We start from the raw sequence: 15208 nt of genomic DNA, 5'->3' as shown, positions 1-15208 counted from the left end.
CCTGCGCACCCTGAATGGCCCAAGGAGGTTCTTATGCCCCTAATTTTGTGCGGCAGTTGGCTGTAAAATCAGGAGCCTTCTGGACAGGAGCATTCTGAGTTGCCCCAATCCTTGCCTCGTGGAGGTTGGTCTCTTCCTTTTACATTTTTGGGTTTTTTAGCTTGTTATTTCAGAAAGGTTTTAGCTAAGGGAATTTTATAGGTGAACTTCTGTTTTAATCGTAGCCATATTCCTTTTCAGATATAGTGAATTATTATTATTATTATTATTATTGTTTATTGGTTTCTTTTTGGAAACTGTTTTGGAGAACTTTAGTTGCAGAAACTTGAGAGGGAAATTTCACACAGAAGACTTCTAGACACAGTTTGACCAGCCCTCCTTCCATTGCATGTTCTCCCATAATGAGAGGGAGCTTGTCAAGTTGGGATTTCAGACCCACCAGCAGTGGAGAAAGGACAGATGTCTTGCGAAGGTGGTTGAGCCCTCTGCCTGGTTCCCTGTAACTTGGCTTCTCGCAGCGAGGGAACCGCCAGAAGGCCCTCGGCACTGGACCTCAGCGTCCAGGCATCCCTCGGTACAATCACAAGAGTGAAAGATCTTCAGTTAAGTCTCCCTCCTTTTCTGGTGGGCTGAGCGCAACATCCACTCCATCATGGCGGAGCACATCTTGATGGGGGGGGGGGTGTTTTCCACAATTTTATGGCAGTTTCTCCAGGAGTTGCTGTTCACTGTGTATTTCCATAAAAACCACCCAAAATATATTTCAACCAGTTAGAATTTTTGCTTATCTACTTTGCCCTTTTAGGAAAGAATTATTATATGCTATTTTTGTTGAAGAGTTGCTAGGTTTATTTTTCTAGTATTGATCCAAAAGTTTAACCCAGGCATCCCCAACCTGTGGCCCTCCAGATGTTCTGGCCTACAACCCCCATGATCCCTAGCTAACAGGACCAGTGGTCAGGGATGATGGGAATTGTAGTCCAAAACATCTGGAGGGCCGAAGGTTGGGGGTGCCTGGTTTAACCAGAAACTTTCTGGTGCATGCAAGGAGGGTGGGGGTTAGAGCTTTGAGAGGAAGAAATTATTTCCCTAACTCAGTGTGTGAAGAAATTAGTGCATTTTCATGCACGGTACAATTACCAGTAAAAATGAAGCAGTGGCAACATTTTCTCTTGCCCCATCATGCCACTTGCTTAAAAGAATTTCCCCAGGCTTCAGTCGACACACAACTACCACAACTGGCAAAGTGGACACATTGGGAGTTTTTAATTTAGAGAAGAGCGAGAGAATGTGGCAACCAACCTGTCTGCCAATTGCTGCAGCTCAGTGATGACTGAAGTGGTGGGGGAAACTGCCTTAAAATCAGAGGGGGTGGGGGAATATGCTGCTGCCACTGCTTTTACTAATAAGCCCCCTGCCCCTGAAAACTTCATGACTTGGAACTTGCCAACAATAATACCCTCTCAGGTTTTGCAGTAATTCTGGTGGGGGATGGTGGAGGATTAGGGTTGGGGGGGCACCAGGTTGTGGGAGACTGGTCTAAACCATGGATAGGCAACCTAAGGCCCGGGGGCCGCATCCGGCCCAATCGCCTTCTCAATCCAGCCTGCGGATGGTCTGGGAAATCAGCGTGTTTTTACGTGAGCAGAATGTGTCCTTTTATTTAAAATGCATCTCTGGCTTATTTGTGGGGCATAGGAATTCATTTTTTTTCAAAATATATTCCGGCCCCCCACAAGGTCTGAGGGACAGTGGACCGGCCCCCTGCTGAAACATGGAAGGTGCCTAAAGAAGCCAGGGTGGCTATCTAAAGAACTTTTAACTGAGTTAAGATTAAAAAAGGATGTGTACAAAAAATGGAAAAGGGGGGAAACCACCAAAGAGGAATTCAAACAAATAGCCAGCACGTGTAGACACAAAGTCAGAAAAGCTAAAGCACAGAATGAACTCAGGCTTGCTAGAGAGGTTAAAAGCAACAAAAAAGGCTTTTATGGGTATGTTCGTAGCAAAAGGAAGAACAAAGAAACAGTGGGGTCGCTCAGAGGAGAAGATGGTGAAATGCAAACAGGGGACACAGAAAGGGCTGAACTCCTCAATGCCTTCTTTGCCTCAGTCTTCTCCGATAAAGAAAACAATGCCCGACCTGAAGAATTTGGAGCAAATGATTCAGCAAAGGAAACACAGCCCAGAATAACTAAGGAGATAGTACAAGAATACTTGGCTAGTCTAGATGTATTCAAGTCTCCAGGGCCAGATGAACTGCATCCAAGAGTATTAAACGAACTGGCAGATGTGATCTCAGAACCACTGGCAGTCATCTTTGAGAATTCCTGGAGAACAGGCAAAGTCCCGGCAGACTGGAGGAGGGCAAATGTTGTCCCTATTTTCAAAAAGGGGAAAAGAGAGGACCCAAATAATTACCGCCCAGTCAGTCTGACATCAATACCAGGGAAGATTCTGGAGCAGATCATTAAGCAAACAGTCTGTGAGCACCTAGAAAGGAATGCTGTGATCACCAATAGTCAGCATGGATTTCTGAAAAATAAGTCATGTCAGACTAACCTGATCTCGTTTTTTGACAGAATTACAAGCCTGGTAGATGAAGGGAACGCAGTGGATGTAGCCTACCTTGATTTCAGCAAGGCATTTGACAAGGTGCCTCATGATATTCTTGTAAAGAAGCTGGTAAAATGCGGTCTTGACTATGCTACCACTCAGTGGATTTGTAACTGGCTGACTGACCGAACCCAAAGGTGCTCCTCAATGGTTCCTCTTCATCCTGGAGAAGAGTGACTAGTGGGGTGCCACAGGGTTCTGTCTTGGGCCCGGTCTTATTCAACATCTTTATCAACGACTTGGATGATGGACTCAAGGGCATCCTGATCAAAGTTGCAGATGACACCAAACTGGGAGGGGTGGCTATCACCCCAGAGGACAGGATCACACTTCAAAACGACCTTGACAGATTAGAGAACTGGGCCAAAAGAAACAAGATGAATTTTAACAGGGAGAAATGTAAAGTATTGCACTTGGGCAAAAAAAATGAGAGGCACAAATACAAGATGGGGGACACCTGGCTTGAGAGCAGTACATGTGAAAAGGATCTAGGAGTCTTGGTTGACCACAAACTTGACATGAGCCAACAGTGTGACGCGGCAGCTCAAAAAGCCAATGCAATTCTGGGCTGCATCAATAGGAGTATAGCATCTAGATCAAGGGAAGTAATAGTGCCACTGTATTCTGCTCTGGTCAGACCTCACCTGGAGTACTGTGTCCAGTTCTGGGCACCACAGTTCAAGAAGGACACTGACAAACTGGAACGTGTCCAGAGGAGGGCAACCAAAATGGTCAAAGGCCTGGAAACGATGCCTTATGAGGAACGGCTAAGGGAGCTGGGCATGTTTAGCCTGGAGAAGAGGAGGTTAAGGGGTGATATGATAGCCATGTTCAAATATATAAAAGGATGTCACATAGAGGAGGGAGAAAGGTTGTTTTCTGCTGCTCCAGAGAAGCGGACACGGAGCAATGGACCAAACTACAAGAAAGAAGATTCCACCTCAACATTAGGAAGAACTTCCTGACAGTAAGAGCTGTTTGACAGTGGAATTTGCTGCCAAGGAGTGTGGTGGAGTCTCCTTCTTTGGAGGTCTTTAAGCAGAGGCTTGACAACCATATGTCAGGAGTGCTCTGATGGTGTTTCCTGCTTGGCAGGGCGTTGGACTCGATGGCCCTTGTGGTCTCTTCCAACTCTATGATTCTATGATTCTATGATTCAATCACCAGAAGATTCTTAAAACGCTTCTTATATATTTTTACCTCTTGTGCGAGTAGTGACTCTGTCCTTGCTTCAGAATATTGATTTAGTTTGCACAGAGCCCTTTAATTTCTGTGCTTTCAAAAACTATTATTCCCTCTGGTTTCATTGCTTCTCTTCATACATTACCCAAATAACTAATGAGTCTATTAACTCCAGTTAGGCTTTGCTAATTGCAGCAAGATCAGGTTTTCACAACTTAAGTTGTGAAACTTCATCATGCCCCAATTATCACAGCCTATTTATTCCATATGCTCAGGCATTGCTACAAATCAATTGTTTTATCTTAATATTTAGTCCTGTACTGAAAAACAGTAAAGCACTGGACTTTCAAAACACAGTTCAAATAAATTTGGTAATGAAACTCTTTTTAGCAGAAGAGAAAGTTTTAAGTCTTAGATGTGTATTTTAGCCGTGAAAATACTCTTAATGAGTCTAGATCATTAGGTAGACAAAATTGTATTATTGTATATACTTGCTAAGTTCCAGCATTCTAAAGGAAATTTCTCTTAATATATACATTTTGTTTTCAATTCTGCCTAGTACACATTTTTTTAGGCAAAACATTATTGTTATTATTTATTAAATTCACGTACCTCCCTTAATCTAAAGATCACAAGGCAGTTTACAAGAGAAAAACACAAAATGAAAACACAAAATACATAACATAATAACAAAAAACCAATACATTTCCCCCCAAACACATTTAAAAGGCTATAGATTGTTTAGTCAGTCAGTCTGGGTTGAAGAGGCACGTTTTCACCTGACACCTAAAGATACGCAATGAAGGTTCCCGGCAAGCCTCCCTGGGGAGAGCATTCTTCAAACGGGGAGCCACCACAGAAAAGGCTTGTTCTGTGTTGCCGCCCTCTGGACCTCGCATGGAGGAAGGCATTCGGAAGATGATTGCAGGGTCTGAGTCAGTTCATATGGGGAGAGGCGGTCCTTGAGGTATTTAAGGATTTATAGCTAAGCCAGCGCTTTGAATTGGGTCCAGAAACTAATTGGCAGCAAGTGCAGTCGGGCCAGGATCAGTTCCCAATGCTGCACCAGCTGAAGTTTCCAAAGTAAGCCTCAAGTGACCAGAGTGGATCCAGGAAGACCTCCAGGCCAGGGACGTGCTCCTTCAGAGGGAGTGAAGCCCCAGTTCCCCCTCCTATAATGTGTTTTTGTATGTTGCGTCCACTATTGTGTGCATTTATTTTAACATGCATTTTTGTGCACACGACTTGGCTGGAAAATTGCATTGTAAAATTTGGAGGCGTGTGAATCTTGAAGGATGACTATTTCAGTTTGTGTACTGTTTCAAAATGAGTGAATAATGTATGTTTGCCTTTAAATGCAAACAGAATTGAATTTCTGCATCCTTAGATAATAGTAGGGACCTGGGTATCATTTGAGTATACTGTGCACATGATTTCTGTCCAGCATTACTCCAACTCATTGCAACTGTGTCCCTTGCCAATAATAATAATAATAATAATAATAATAATAATAATAATAATTTTATTATTTGTATTCCACGCATCTGACTGGGTTGCCCGAGCCACTCTGGGCAGCTTTGAACCTTCTTGTTCTTTACTGCTTTAGAAGTGTTTCGTTCCCCTTCAGAGATAAGATTGCTGATATCTAGGCAAAGGATCTTTTTGGTGGTGTTGCCCTAAGACTGGAAAGCTGTCTCTGAACACATTTATGTCTGCTGGCATTTAGGACACATGTTAGGTAGCTTTAACTGACTGCTGTTTTGTTGATGATTGATTTTTTATTTTCGTTTTTAACTGCTGTTGCTGCCTATGTCTAGTGGTATTAACTGTGTAACTTTTTATCTCAGGTTATGTTTTAGTCAGAAAGTAGTGCAGGAACACATGCTCTGAAAAAGCGTATGTTCCAGTACACGTTAAAATTGCACATGTTGACTTTCCATGGCGATGAGGAGGCAGGTGGAATTGGTCTCTCTGTATTTGATAATGTTAAAGTAAAAAAAGATTTTGAAAGATGGGGAAGAATGAAACTCTCACTGCTAGGAAGAATCTCTGCAATTAATATCTGAAGCAGTGTGCATGCACACGAAAGCTTATACCCAGAACAAACTTAGTTGGTCTCTAAGGTGCTACTGGACAATTTAAAAATATATATATATATATATATTTCAATTACGTCAGACCAACACGGCTACCTACCTGAATCTGCAATTGATATGAAAGTTTTGCCTAAAATGTTGTTTCTGTTTCAGACAATTCCGATAATAAGCAATACAGGATGCTTCAAACAATGGCAAAAGTATCTCTCAAGGTTTATCTGGCAAGGGAAGAAGCCCAGAATTAAGTATAAAATATTAGCAGATATTAAAGAAAGAGGTGCATTCGCACCTCCAGATTTAAGACTATATTTTGGAGCATCCTTTGTGTTGATTAAAAGAATGGAATTCACATATGCTAGACTATTTGATCTGGAAGGATAAAGGATATGGCAGAAAATTTGGATGTCTCGCATATTTATAGTATGATAAAACAAAAGTCCACAAATGGTTTCTGAATCATGTTGTAAGGAAAGGTTTGTATGGTGTATAGATGAGATATAAGAATTTGCTTGAAAGAACACCTTTGTGGTTATGCCCTACTGAAGCAAGTTCACAAATGAAAAGTAATATGGAAATGAAATGGGAAACCTATAGAGATGTATTATGTGACTTCCTCTTTGAAGCTTAAAAAGTTAGAGGATGTTAAGGACTGGATACAAAATTGGCTTCAATATTACCAGGTTAATGAACTATTTAAGAAACTATTTAACACCAAATAAGCTAGCCAAAATGTATAAAACTAAGTCAGGTATGTGTTGGAACAGCAAAATGACAGAAGGAACATTTTTTCATATGTGGTGGACTTGCAAAAAAGCTAAGGACTATTGAGAAATGATATATAATGGGATTAGAACTATGTTTAAATTGATGATTCCCAAGAAACCCAAAGCGTTTATTTTAGATGATGTACCAAAAGAGTTGGTTAACTTATTTATGTATCTAACGACAGCAGTTCTGAGTACTGTATGCCCATAGATTGAAAGAAGGAGAGGTTCCAACAAAGGAAGAATGGCTTTTGAAAATGATGATGCGGAACTGGCAAGATTAACAGCAAAGATTAGAGATCAAAATGATGAAAAATTCCTTGAGGACTGGAAACTTTTTATTGATTATTACAAAAACTACTATAGTGAGATGAAAATGCAAGCATTTGAATGAAATATGAGCAACTGCGTGAATTAAGATAAATAGGTTAAATTGAATGTATTGAATAGTATAGGCGGAATATGCAGCATTTAAGGGTAAATATGGAAACAATGGAAGGGGAGGACGGGAAGTCAATTGATAAAGTAATGTATAGTTTATGTTAGTTTTTTTTCTTTGTGAAAAATTAATAAATTCGATTTTAAAAGGAGGAATTGCTGATGGAGGGCCTGGGAGGGAAGGAGCCCGTGTGGTCTAGGTTTCTACTGGAAACCTGCTGGGAGCTAGTGATGGCTATCCCACAGATCAGACGGAGAAGCAGGAGGAGCTAGGCTTTAGCATTCCAGCCTGTCAGTTGCCACACTGAAAGCAAACTGTGGTAGAATCTACACACCCATAAAAAAACGCTGTGAAAATGCTTTTTTAAAAAAATGTTTTGAAAAACATATTGAATTTGCCATAGTTTACCATTGCCATCTAGTGTCACGTTTGTATATTACACTTTACAGCACACTTAAAACGTTTTATTTGCAGCTGTATAGCTGAGTCCTGTGTCACTGTTTTGTCATCTCTCTCCCTCTCCCCCTTCTGGGTGAAAGCCATTAGCACTGATGCAGGCATGTACAGTGGTGCCTCGCAAGACGAAATTAATCCGTTCCGCGAGTGTCTTCGTCTAGCGGTTTTTTCGTCTTGCGAAGCAACCCGCTTAGCGGATTAGTGCTATTAGCGGTTTAGCGGCTATTAAAGGCTTATCGGCTTAGCGGATTAGCTGCTAAAAGGCTATTAGCGGTTTAGCGGCTTAGAAAAGGGGGGGGGGCGGGAAAAAATCTCAAGACTCGCAAGACATTTTCGTCTTGCAAAGCAAGCCCATAGGGAAATTCTTCCTGCGAAGCAACTCAAAAACGGAAAACTCTTTCGTCTAGCGGGTTTTCCGTCTTGCGAGGCATTCGTCTTGCGGGGCACCACTGTAATGTGCCAGTCCACCCTCGCTATCCTGCGTGACAAGGGCAGCAAGACCTCCTTTTTCAGGGCGTAAGCTAAACCCTAAGGCCAGCAGAGGAGGGTTGCATCTCCAGTTTAAGCAACTAAGATTGTCCAAAGCACAAGGCAAAAGATAAATACCACATTTGATTGATTACTTGGTCCAGGCTAGCAAATGCTGTACCATATGGGACTCCAGGATGAAGTAGCTGTAGCTTTTTGGAAATGCACAGTCTTAAAACATCAGGAATATTTGTCATCAGGAACTAAACCGCAGAGCACCTTGCATCTGGGAGAAGATGCTGCACTTCATATTAATGGGGTGACCTTGTGTTACTATGCAGGTGGTATTTAAAATATACATTTTGAGCTACAAATTCATACAGATTAAATGCATCCTTTCTGGAAGTATGCCCATAGTATTAATGGCAGATGCTATCTCTAGTTTCCATCAAATTTTATTTTGAGGAGAGTGGTTTTTAATGCAAAGCTTTTGCTTCCTATTATTGGATTTGATGTCCCTGTTGTGTCAGTGGGGAGAATGCTTAAGCCTGGTCATAACTCAAAAATTACACTGTATACAGCTTTGGATTTTTTTCCAGAGTAGCATCATGTCACTGGTCTTTGAAAGTAGTTTATATGTGTGTGACTCTGTGAAGGCAAACATGGGTAATTTATAGGCTGTGTGTGACTCGAATCCTGTAGTGCTTTTGTATGCCAGGCAGTCTTTTGGTAGAGTATACCAGCTTACAGTTCCAAGTTGCACATGAGGAACTTCAAATGTCACAGTAAGAATGTTTCATTTTTCACATGTGTGTGCTTTAACACCTTTTGTCTGCTTGTAATATAGAAGAGCAAGTTGGGATCTAACTGCAGATCTCTGGGTGACTTGCCGCATATTGGTAAAGTTTTCTTGCTCCCAATAGTCAACAGGTTTGAGTGAAAAAAGGATGTTATCTGCCCTGGGCTGGTGTTGTGATAATCATTTATCTTTCAGCTTCAGTCTTCCAGGCCTATAAAATAGGAGTATTAATTATTGCCTTTGGACAGGCCTTTGTGCAGTTTTCAAATTTTGTGTTCAGATCCCCTATCTGTAGTAATTCAGATCTAGATTTGTACTCCTGTGTACAGGTTATCTTTTTCTTTCTAGGAAAAGCAGCTTGCATTCAAAGTGCTGAAGGAAGTGCTTTGACTACAAACTGCTTGATTGAAAAATGAAACTTTTTTTTCCTTTCAAGGGGAAGCGGTTTATGTCCAGAGTGCTGGAGGAAGCACTCGGAGGCCATCGCTTTGTCCAGTCCCCTTGGCTCCACTGGGAACATTCTAGTGCAGCCAATTCCAGCTGATTGCCAGACTGTGCAGGGCTTATACTCAACGAGTTTATTGACAATTCAGATCTCTCTGCAAGGCACAATCCCTGTGTCATCTGAACCCTGGGAACAATGGGTGGTGAGAGAACATGCCAGCATCAAACTATAGGTTCAGCACCTGTCTTATTCTCATTTACCATTTAGAGAAACCATAGTTCCCTGAATTTGATTGTCAGAGAACAGTGGCCTGTTTAAAAATGGAAACAAATGCTGTTAAGGTAGAAACAAAAAACCTCAAAGTTTGTTTTAGGTCATTGATATACTGTGTTGGAAAACTGATGCTTGCTGTCTGAAATGAGCCAAAGTAAATTCAGTTAGTGGACATTCAATGACAGTTGTCCTCAAATTTATAAATACAGGCAATCCTTGTTTTGCCCAGGAGTTCTGCTTCAGATCCCTGTATGCATCGGCGGAGCATGCCTAACACTGTTAGAAAGTCATATATAGAGCACACCTTAAACGAATCTTGCAGTCACCAAAACAGAAGGTCTAGTTGCCATTTTTGTAGCTCTAAAGTCTTATTTTTCAAATGATGGGCTGTTTGTGATTGATTATCAGTTAAACATCTGGCTAGTTCAGATGACAACTTTGAGCTAGGTTAAGAACCTTAAGAACTTAAAGAATATATATAGGCCTATTCCTACAGGATGTGGTATTGGTATGTGAAAACATTCAAGATCCAATGATCCGCAGGCATGCACCTCCAGAAGGCAGAGATGTCAGGCGTCATCCTAGCGCCCAGACGTCTTCACTTGGTTGCAGGTGGCCGATAGCCAGGTGCAAAATATGTCTGTCTGATTTCAAACACTGCTTGCCATGTAGAAATTGCTATGTATAAATTCTCAGTCAAAGATTTTCTAGCTCAGACATGTGGCAGAACAACTAATAAACAAATATGGAAGACTGTAGATTAGCAGCATTTGAAACTGACTGAAAACAAACCCAACAAAATTAATAACTAATGTTTACACAATTCTTTCTGAAGTTAAATTTACTTATACACAGCCCACATATAAGACGAAATGGGAGACAGACTTGATAAAACAAAGTTCTAATATCCAGCAAGTGGAATGAGCTTGGATGTCTAATAACATTCCTAGATCTTTGATGAGCTGTAGTCTGAAAACATATTTCTTCCAAGACAATCTGTCAGTGGTACAGGGGCACCATCTCCTTGGGGTTGAGCCCTTTTGGGGCCCCCAATATTTTTTTGGGAGTCCAAAGAGCTCCCGAGGAGGCCAAGCCCAGAGCCGAGCGTGACGCAGTGGAGGTGGCAGGAGCAGGAGGAGTCATGGCCATTGAAGCTGTGCTGCTGCTGCGCCTGGAAGCAACTGCAACTCTTCTCGTGACAGCCAGGATTTACATTGCTCAATACGGAAAGACTGAGGCGATTCCCACCCCCCACCCCATTTGAAAAAGTGGCTAGATAAAATATGGCCCGTGCATTAAAACGACACAAAAGAAGTCAAACCAGCAAGAGAGCATGTTCTCAGAATGAGTCCTTTTCATCTGTTGTTGGAATGAAAAGGTTGGAGATAACACCCACCCTTACAACTAATGTTCAACTGTTTGGGTTATCACTGTTACTTCTTTTGGTTTGGTTCCAAGGCACCTCTCTTTACTGGTTTCCCAGCCCTCCCCCGTGAGTGTGTTGTATCTAATTATCCTAGTGTAGTTTCTAATGGATGGCATCAGGTGGCTGAGTGTGTGGTCACATCTGATGAAATTTGTTGGTTTTCTTCTCATTTGCTTTCAACCTTTTATTGTTTAGATAACCCCTCCCCACCTAAAAAGAAATGCAATGATAAGACAGCGCTGAAATGTCTGAACTATATGACAACACAAGCTTTAATCTGAGCTTTTTTATTTTATTTTTTAAAAATGGTTTTCCAGCTCTATTTCCTCCTATACCTTTTAGATTAATCCTGGGATGTATTTTTCCTAGTTCTGTTCGGATATGAATGGTATCGATAACATGGGCTCTGTAATGGAAGACATCTAAGCACCCTATTGCCACTTCAGGGGTATCACTGTGAAATGCTTTTCTCCCTTCTGGCAAGAAATGTCTCTCACTGACAGCTGCCAGTAGTGGGTCTGTGCCCGAAGGTGGCTGTTGAAGGGTTTGGAGGCTGCTGGATTTGGATGCTCTGCTCTCCAACAGCTTATCCAGGAGCAGAGAACTTAAGAGCTGGGGAGCAATGCTTGAAGAGATGTTAGGGTTGGTTGGGATGTGAGGGTTAGGTCTCTGTGGACAGCATGGAGAGGGCGCTTTCTTGCGGAGGAGGCAAGGCTTCTGGAACGGATGAGAACAGTTGCATGGCTTACTATAATGGCTCATACTTTCCCACTTTTAAAACCTACCCCTCCCTTCTCTCTTAGTCTAAATCTTCCAACTGTGAGAGCTTTATCTGGAAATTCTTTTAAAATTAAATATTGAAATACCAGTATTTGGGGACAGACTTGATCAAGAAGCGCTGTAAAACGTTATTTTCTCCAGGGTGAAAAGTACACGTGGCTGTGCTGGAACTTGACTTCAACTTTTCTATCCAGGTTTTAGGGAGACTAAATAAGACTGAAATACTTGCTGTACTCCCCTAACTTGCAGGGGCACTTTTCATTGAAAAGATGCACAATGTCTGCTTTCCTAATGACATTTTCTGCTGTGCTTCCAGATGTGAATGGAGCTTTGTTTATCTCTGGAAATCTACTCATCTCTTAAATGAAAAGGGCAGCACAACTTCGCAGCGGCACAATGGGCTTCAAAAGTGTTCCACTTTAGTTCAATAGATGGTGGATGTATCCTATGACTAATGGAATCTTTCTGCAGCATTAGGTGAGATGCCTGAAGCCAAGGTCACCACTATGGTGCAAAGGTATGGTAATCTATGCGTCTTAATGGAGTTGGGTCTACTGGGGCCAGTAATAGTGGGCTTCATTTAAAATAATAATAATCTTGGGTCATTTTCTGGAATTCTGGTTCACTCTTCTGGTATCTGAAGCACCCTTTAGACTGTGCTAGCCAAGTTTGCAAATCACACTAAATCATTGTTAATTGCTTAAAGCAGGGATGTCCAACTTCCCAGAGACACTGATCTACTCCCACTATAAAAACCCTGGCAGTGATCTACCCATTGGATTGACCAAAGTCGTTGAGCTTTTCTGGGGGAGGAAGATCAAAAGTTGTTGATCTAATTTGGGGGAGGCTTCAGCAAAGTTGTTGAGGCCCCCCCCCCCCCGCTAGCATGCAGGGGAAGCAAACTACAGTCTCTGGCATTGTGTTGTATCTGAACCCAGGGAAGTGGTTTGTTTGTTTCTTCTTAGGTTACAGACTGCAGCTTCTTGGGGGGGGGGACCTTTGGCTACCAATCTTGGTTTGCTGGGAGTGAAACCCCCGGTTTGGATGTACTGTAATGCTAAGCCTAGGAATCATTGTTTGTTTCCTCCCAGTGTGAGCCAGCAGGAGCAAAGCAGTGTTCTGCCATGTGTGGTAAGCCATGTGACCTCCAGATGCATGCCTTGTGACTTTTGTGGCAGAGTCATGGAAAAGAGATAAAAGGAATCGAGTTTCCACTTCTTTGGCACTCTCAGAATGGTGTGAATTTGCTATCCTAACTGCAAATTTCAGATCTGAATTTGAACGGGTCTTGATGTGTCATGCTTGGCAAAGTCATCCTCTTAAGGATCAATCTTGGATGCCTTGAAAAGTCTTAAGACTGTCATTGTCTCCAAGTGGGGGGGGGTGTTTATATTTAAATTTCAGGAATTTACACACGTTCCCTCCCAATATTTATCCCAGGATGGTTTGTCAAGCAGGGATTGTAGCTCAGTGGTGCATCATGTGCTTGGCACACAATTCTAGGTTCGATCCCTGTATCTCCCAGTTTCAAAAGGACCAGGTAGTTGATGATGGGGCAGATTTTTGTCCAGCTCTGCAAAGAGCAACTGCTAGTCATAGAAGACAATAATAGTGTAGTCTGACCTGATGAAAGAGAGCTTTCAGGGTCCCTAGGGATTTCATTTTGTATCTTCCTTGACAAGTGTGAGCTGGAAATCTCAAGGCAGTGACTGTGACTGTGGTTGTTCTTCCTGCCCAATATGACCAAGCACTGCAGGACTGGGAGGGAACGACTCTATGGAGCCGGAGCGCCATGGAAAGTGGTCTTATCTAAAGCCACTTCATATGCTGCACACACCAAGTCCTTCTGTCTTCACTGCATATCAACTGCTCTCTTGTGTGACAATAGAAGGAATTTGGGGTGGCTGAAAATGCAGTTAAAATTTTCTCCCTGAAGCGAGTTGCAGGCCCAGATGTCATGTTTGCCAGATTGTCGCCTCCCCGCTTCTCCAAACACAGATGCCTTTCCACCAACACATGGTGGAAACACAAGGATCCATCCTTGCTTTAATGTTTACTTAGCCCTTAGTCATAGAATCATGGAATCGTAGAGTTGGAAGGGACCCCCAAGGCTCATCTAGTCCAACCCCCTGCAATGCAGGAATCTCAGCTAAAGCATCCAGGACAGGTGGCCACCCAACCTCTGCTTAAAAACCTCCAAGGAAGGAAAGTCCACCACCTCCTGAAGTCTGTATACTGCATTTCCAGAAGGAAGCTAAGTCTGTAAAATAATTAATCAGGAGCTACAATTTGACATTTCATCCATTTTGTGAGTGGAAAGGTAGAGACCACATTTGAGAGGGTATTTCTTTCTCTTGAAATGGCTCGCATTTCGAAATGATTTTCCTTTGTCTTGTCACATGAAATTTTATACACACTTTCCAGGAGTATAAATAAAGGAGTATTAATAAATATCTGCTGGATCTCCAACTTGATGTCTTTATTCTCCCATTTAGATTAATTTTTCTGTACCTCCCGAGAAATTATTTCTTTCTATTTGACTTAGGATTGGGCTATGTTGGGTTTTCAACATTGCAATGTATCACCAACCAAACATCAGTCGGTGAGCATGGGGTGAAACTGACTCAGCTCTCTCCACGGCAGCTGAGGCGCTTTCACCCCAGTGCCTGAGCGAGCCCCACATGATCAGCAGGGACCTGGGGCTCTTTTGCAAGACTCAGCCGGGCAGTGGGAGGGCTCCCCTCCCCCAGCTGAGTGAGCCCCGACGTCCCTGCCAGTCACACGCAAGCAGCAGGGACCTGCTGAGGAGCCCTGGGCCCGGCGGCAGCAGCAGAGAGACTAGTGACCTAAATAGGGTGGTTTGGGGAAACTGGCCTGTGGGCTCAGAGGTGTCCTACCCTGATTATAAGGAAACAACTCTCTTCTTCCTAACCCTTGGTAAAGCAGCGAAACTGTTTTTTTAGCTGAACCATCTTGTTGCTATGTTGCGGAAAGTAAAAAAGCAAGCTTCTAAGTTCTAGAAAACTAAAATCACAGAAATACGATTGTTTCAGGGAACCTGAATAAGTCCATGCATACAACTGGCCATCTGCAACCTGCTCTTTTCATAAATAGAACTATGTTCAGTGTTAGAAAAACTATCGGTAGTTAAAAGACCTCGGCCCAGAAGGTATAAAAAGTACATCTCCCACTCTTCCCCCAGTTTTCACTGAATGCATTTTTACTGATGAGCACACAAGGGAATGAGATGGTGTCGTCAAAATTCTTCTTGCACTCTGTAAGCAGCCAGATACAGATGAGCATTCCAGAACTTTTGTTACCCAAATGGTTCTGGCATTCCAAAGTTCTTTCCAAATAAAGACTACGGTGTTTGCATTTCGGCTGGACTGTGTGCAGTTACCTCTGCAGTTGCATCACAGAAAGGGCTACACTTTGCTGAATCATAATAACTGCCAGCCCAACTT

General features: G+C 42.4%; 2 protein-coding genes across 10 annotated transcripts in view; one reads left to right on the top strand and one right to left on the bottom strand.

Moving 5' to 3' along the window:
* The window catches only part of NRG4 (neuregulin 4), a 75977-nt gene that overhangs the window by 59916 nt on the left and 853 nt on the right, over positions 1 to 15208 (bottom strand). The gene's annotated exons all lie outside the window — the stretch shown is intronic.
* Positions 11720 to 15208, top strand: part of TMEM266 (transmembrane protein 266) — a 63484-nt gene continuing 59995 nt past the window's right edge. For 2 of the 5 annotated variants that reach the window (XM_081021557.1, XM_081021555.1), the window contains exon 1: positions 11722 to 12261. In XM_081021557.1, the coding sequence (XP_080877683.1) occupies positions 12227 to 12261 (35 nt within the window). In that variant the 5' untranslated portion in view covers positions 11722 to 12226. Of the gene's footprint in view, positions 12262 to 15208 lie in introns of all 5 variants that reach the window. The other 3 variants (XM_081021559.1, XM_081021556.1, XM_081021558.1) reach the window with 3 other exon arrangements.

The sequence above is a fragment of the Podarcis pityusensis genome, assembly GCF_964106645.2.
Source record: "Podarcis pityusensis genome assembly, chromosome: 9".
Classification (NCBI taxonomy): Eukaryota; Metazoa; Chordata; class Lepidosauria; order Squamata; family Lacertidae; genus Podarcis; species Podarcis pityusensis.
The sequence above is the reverse complement of the archived record's forward strand: the minus strand, read 5'-3'. Positions and strand labels throughout refer to the sequence as shown.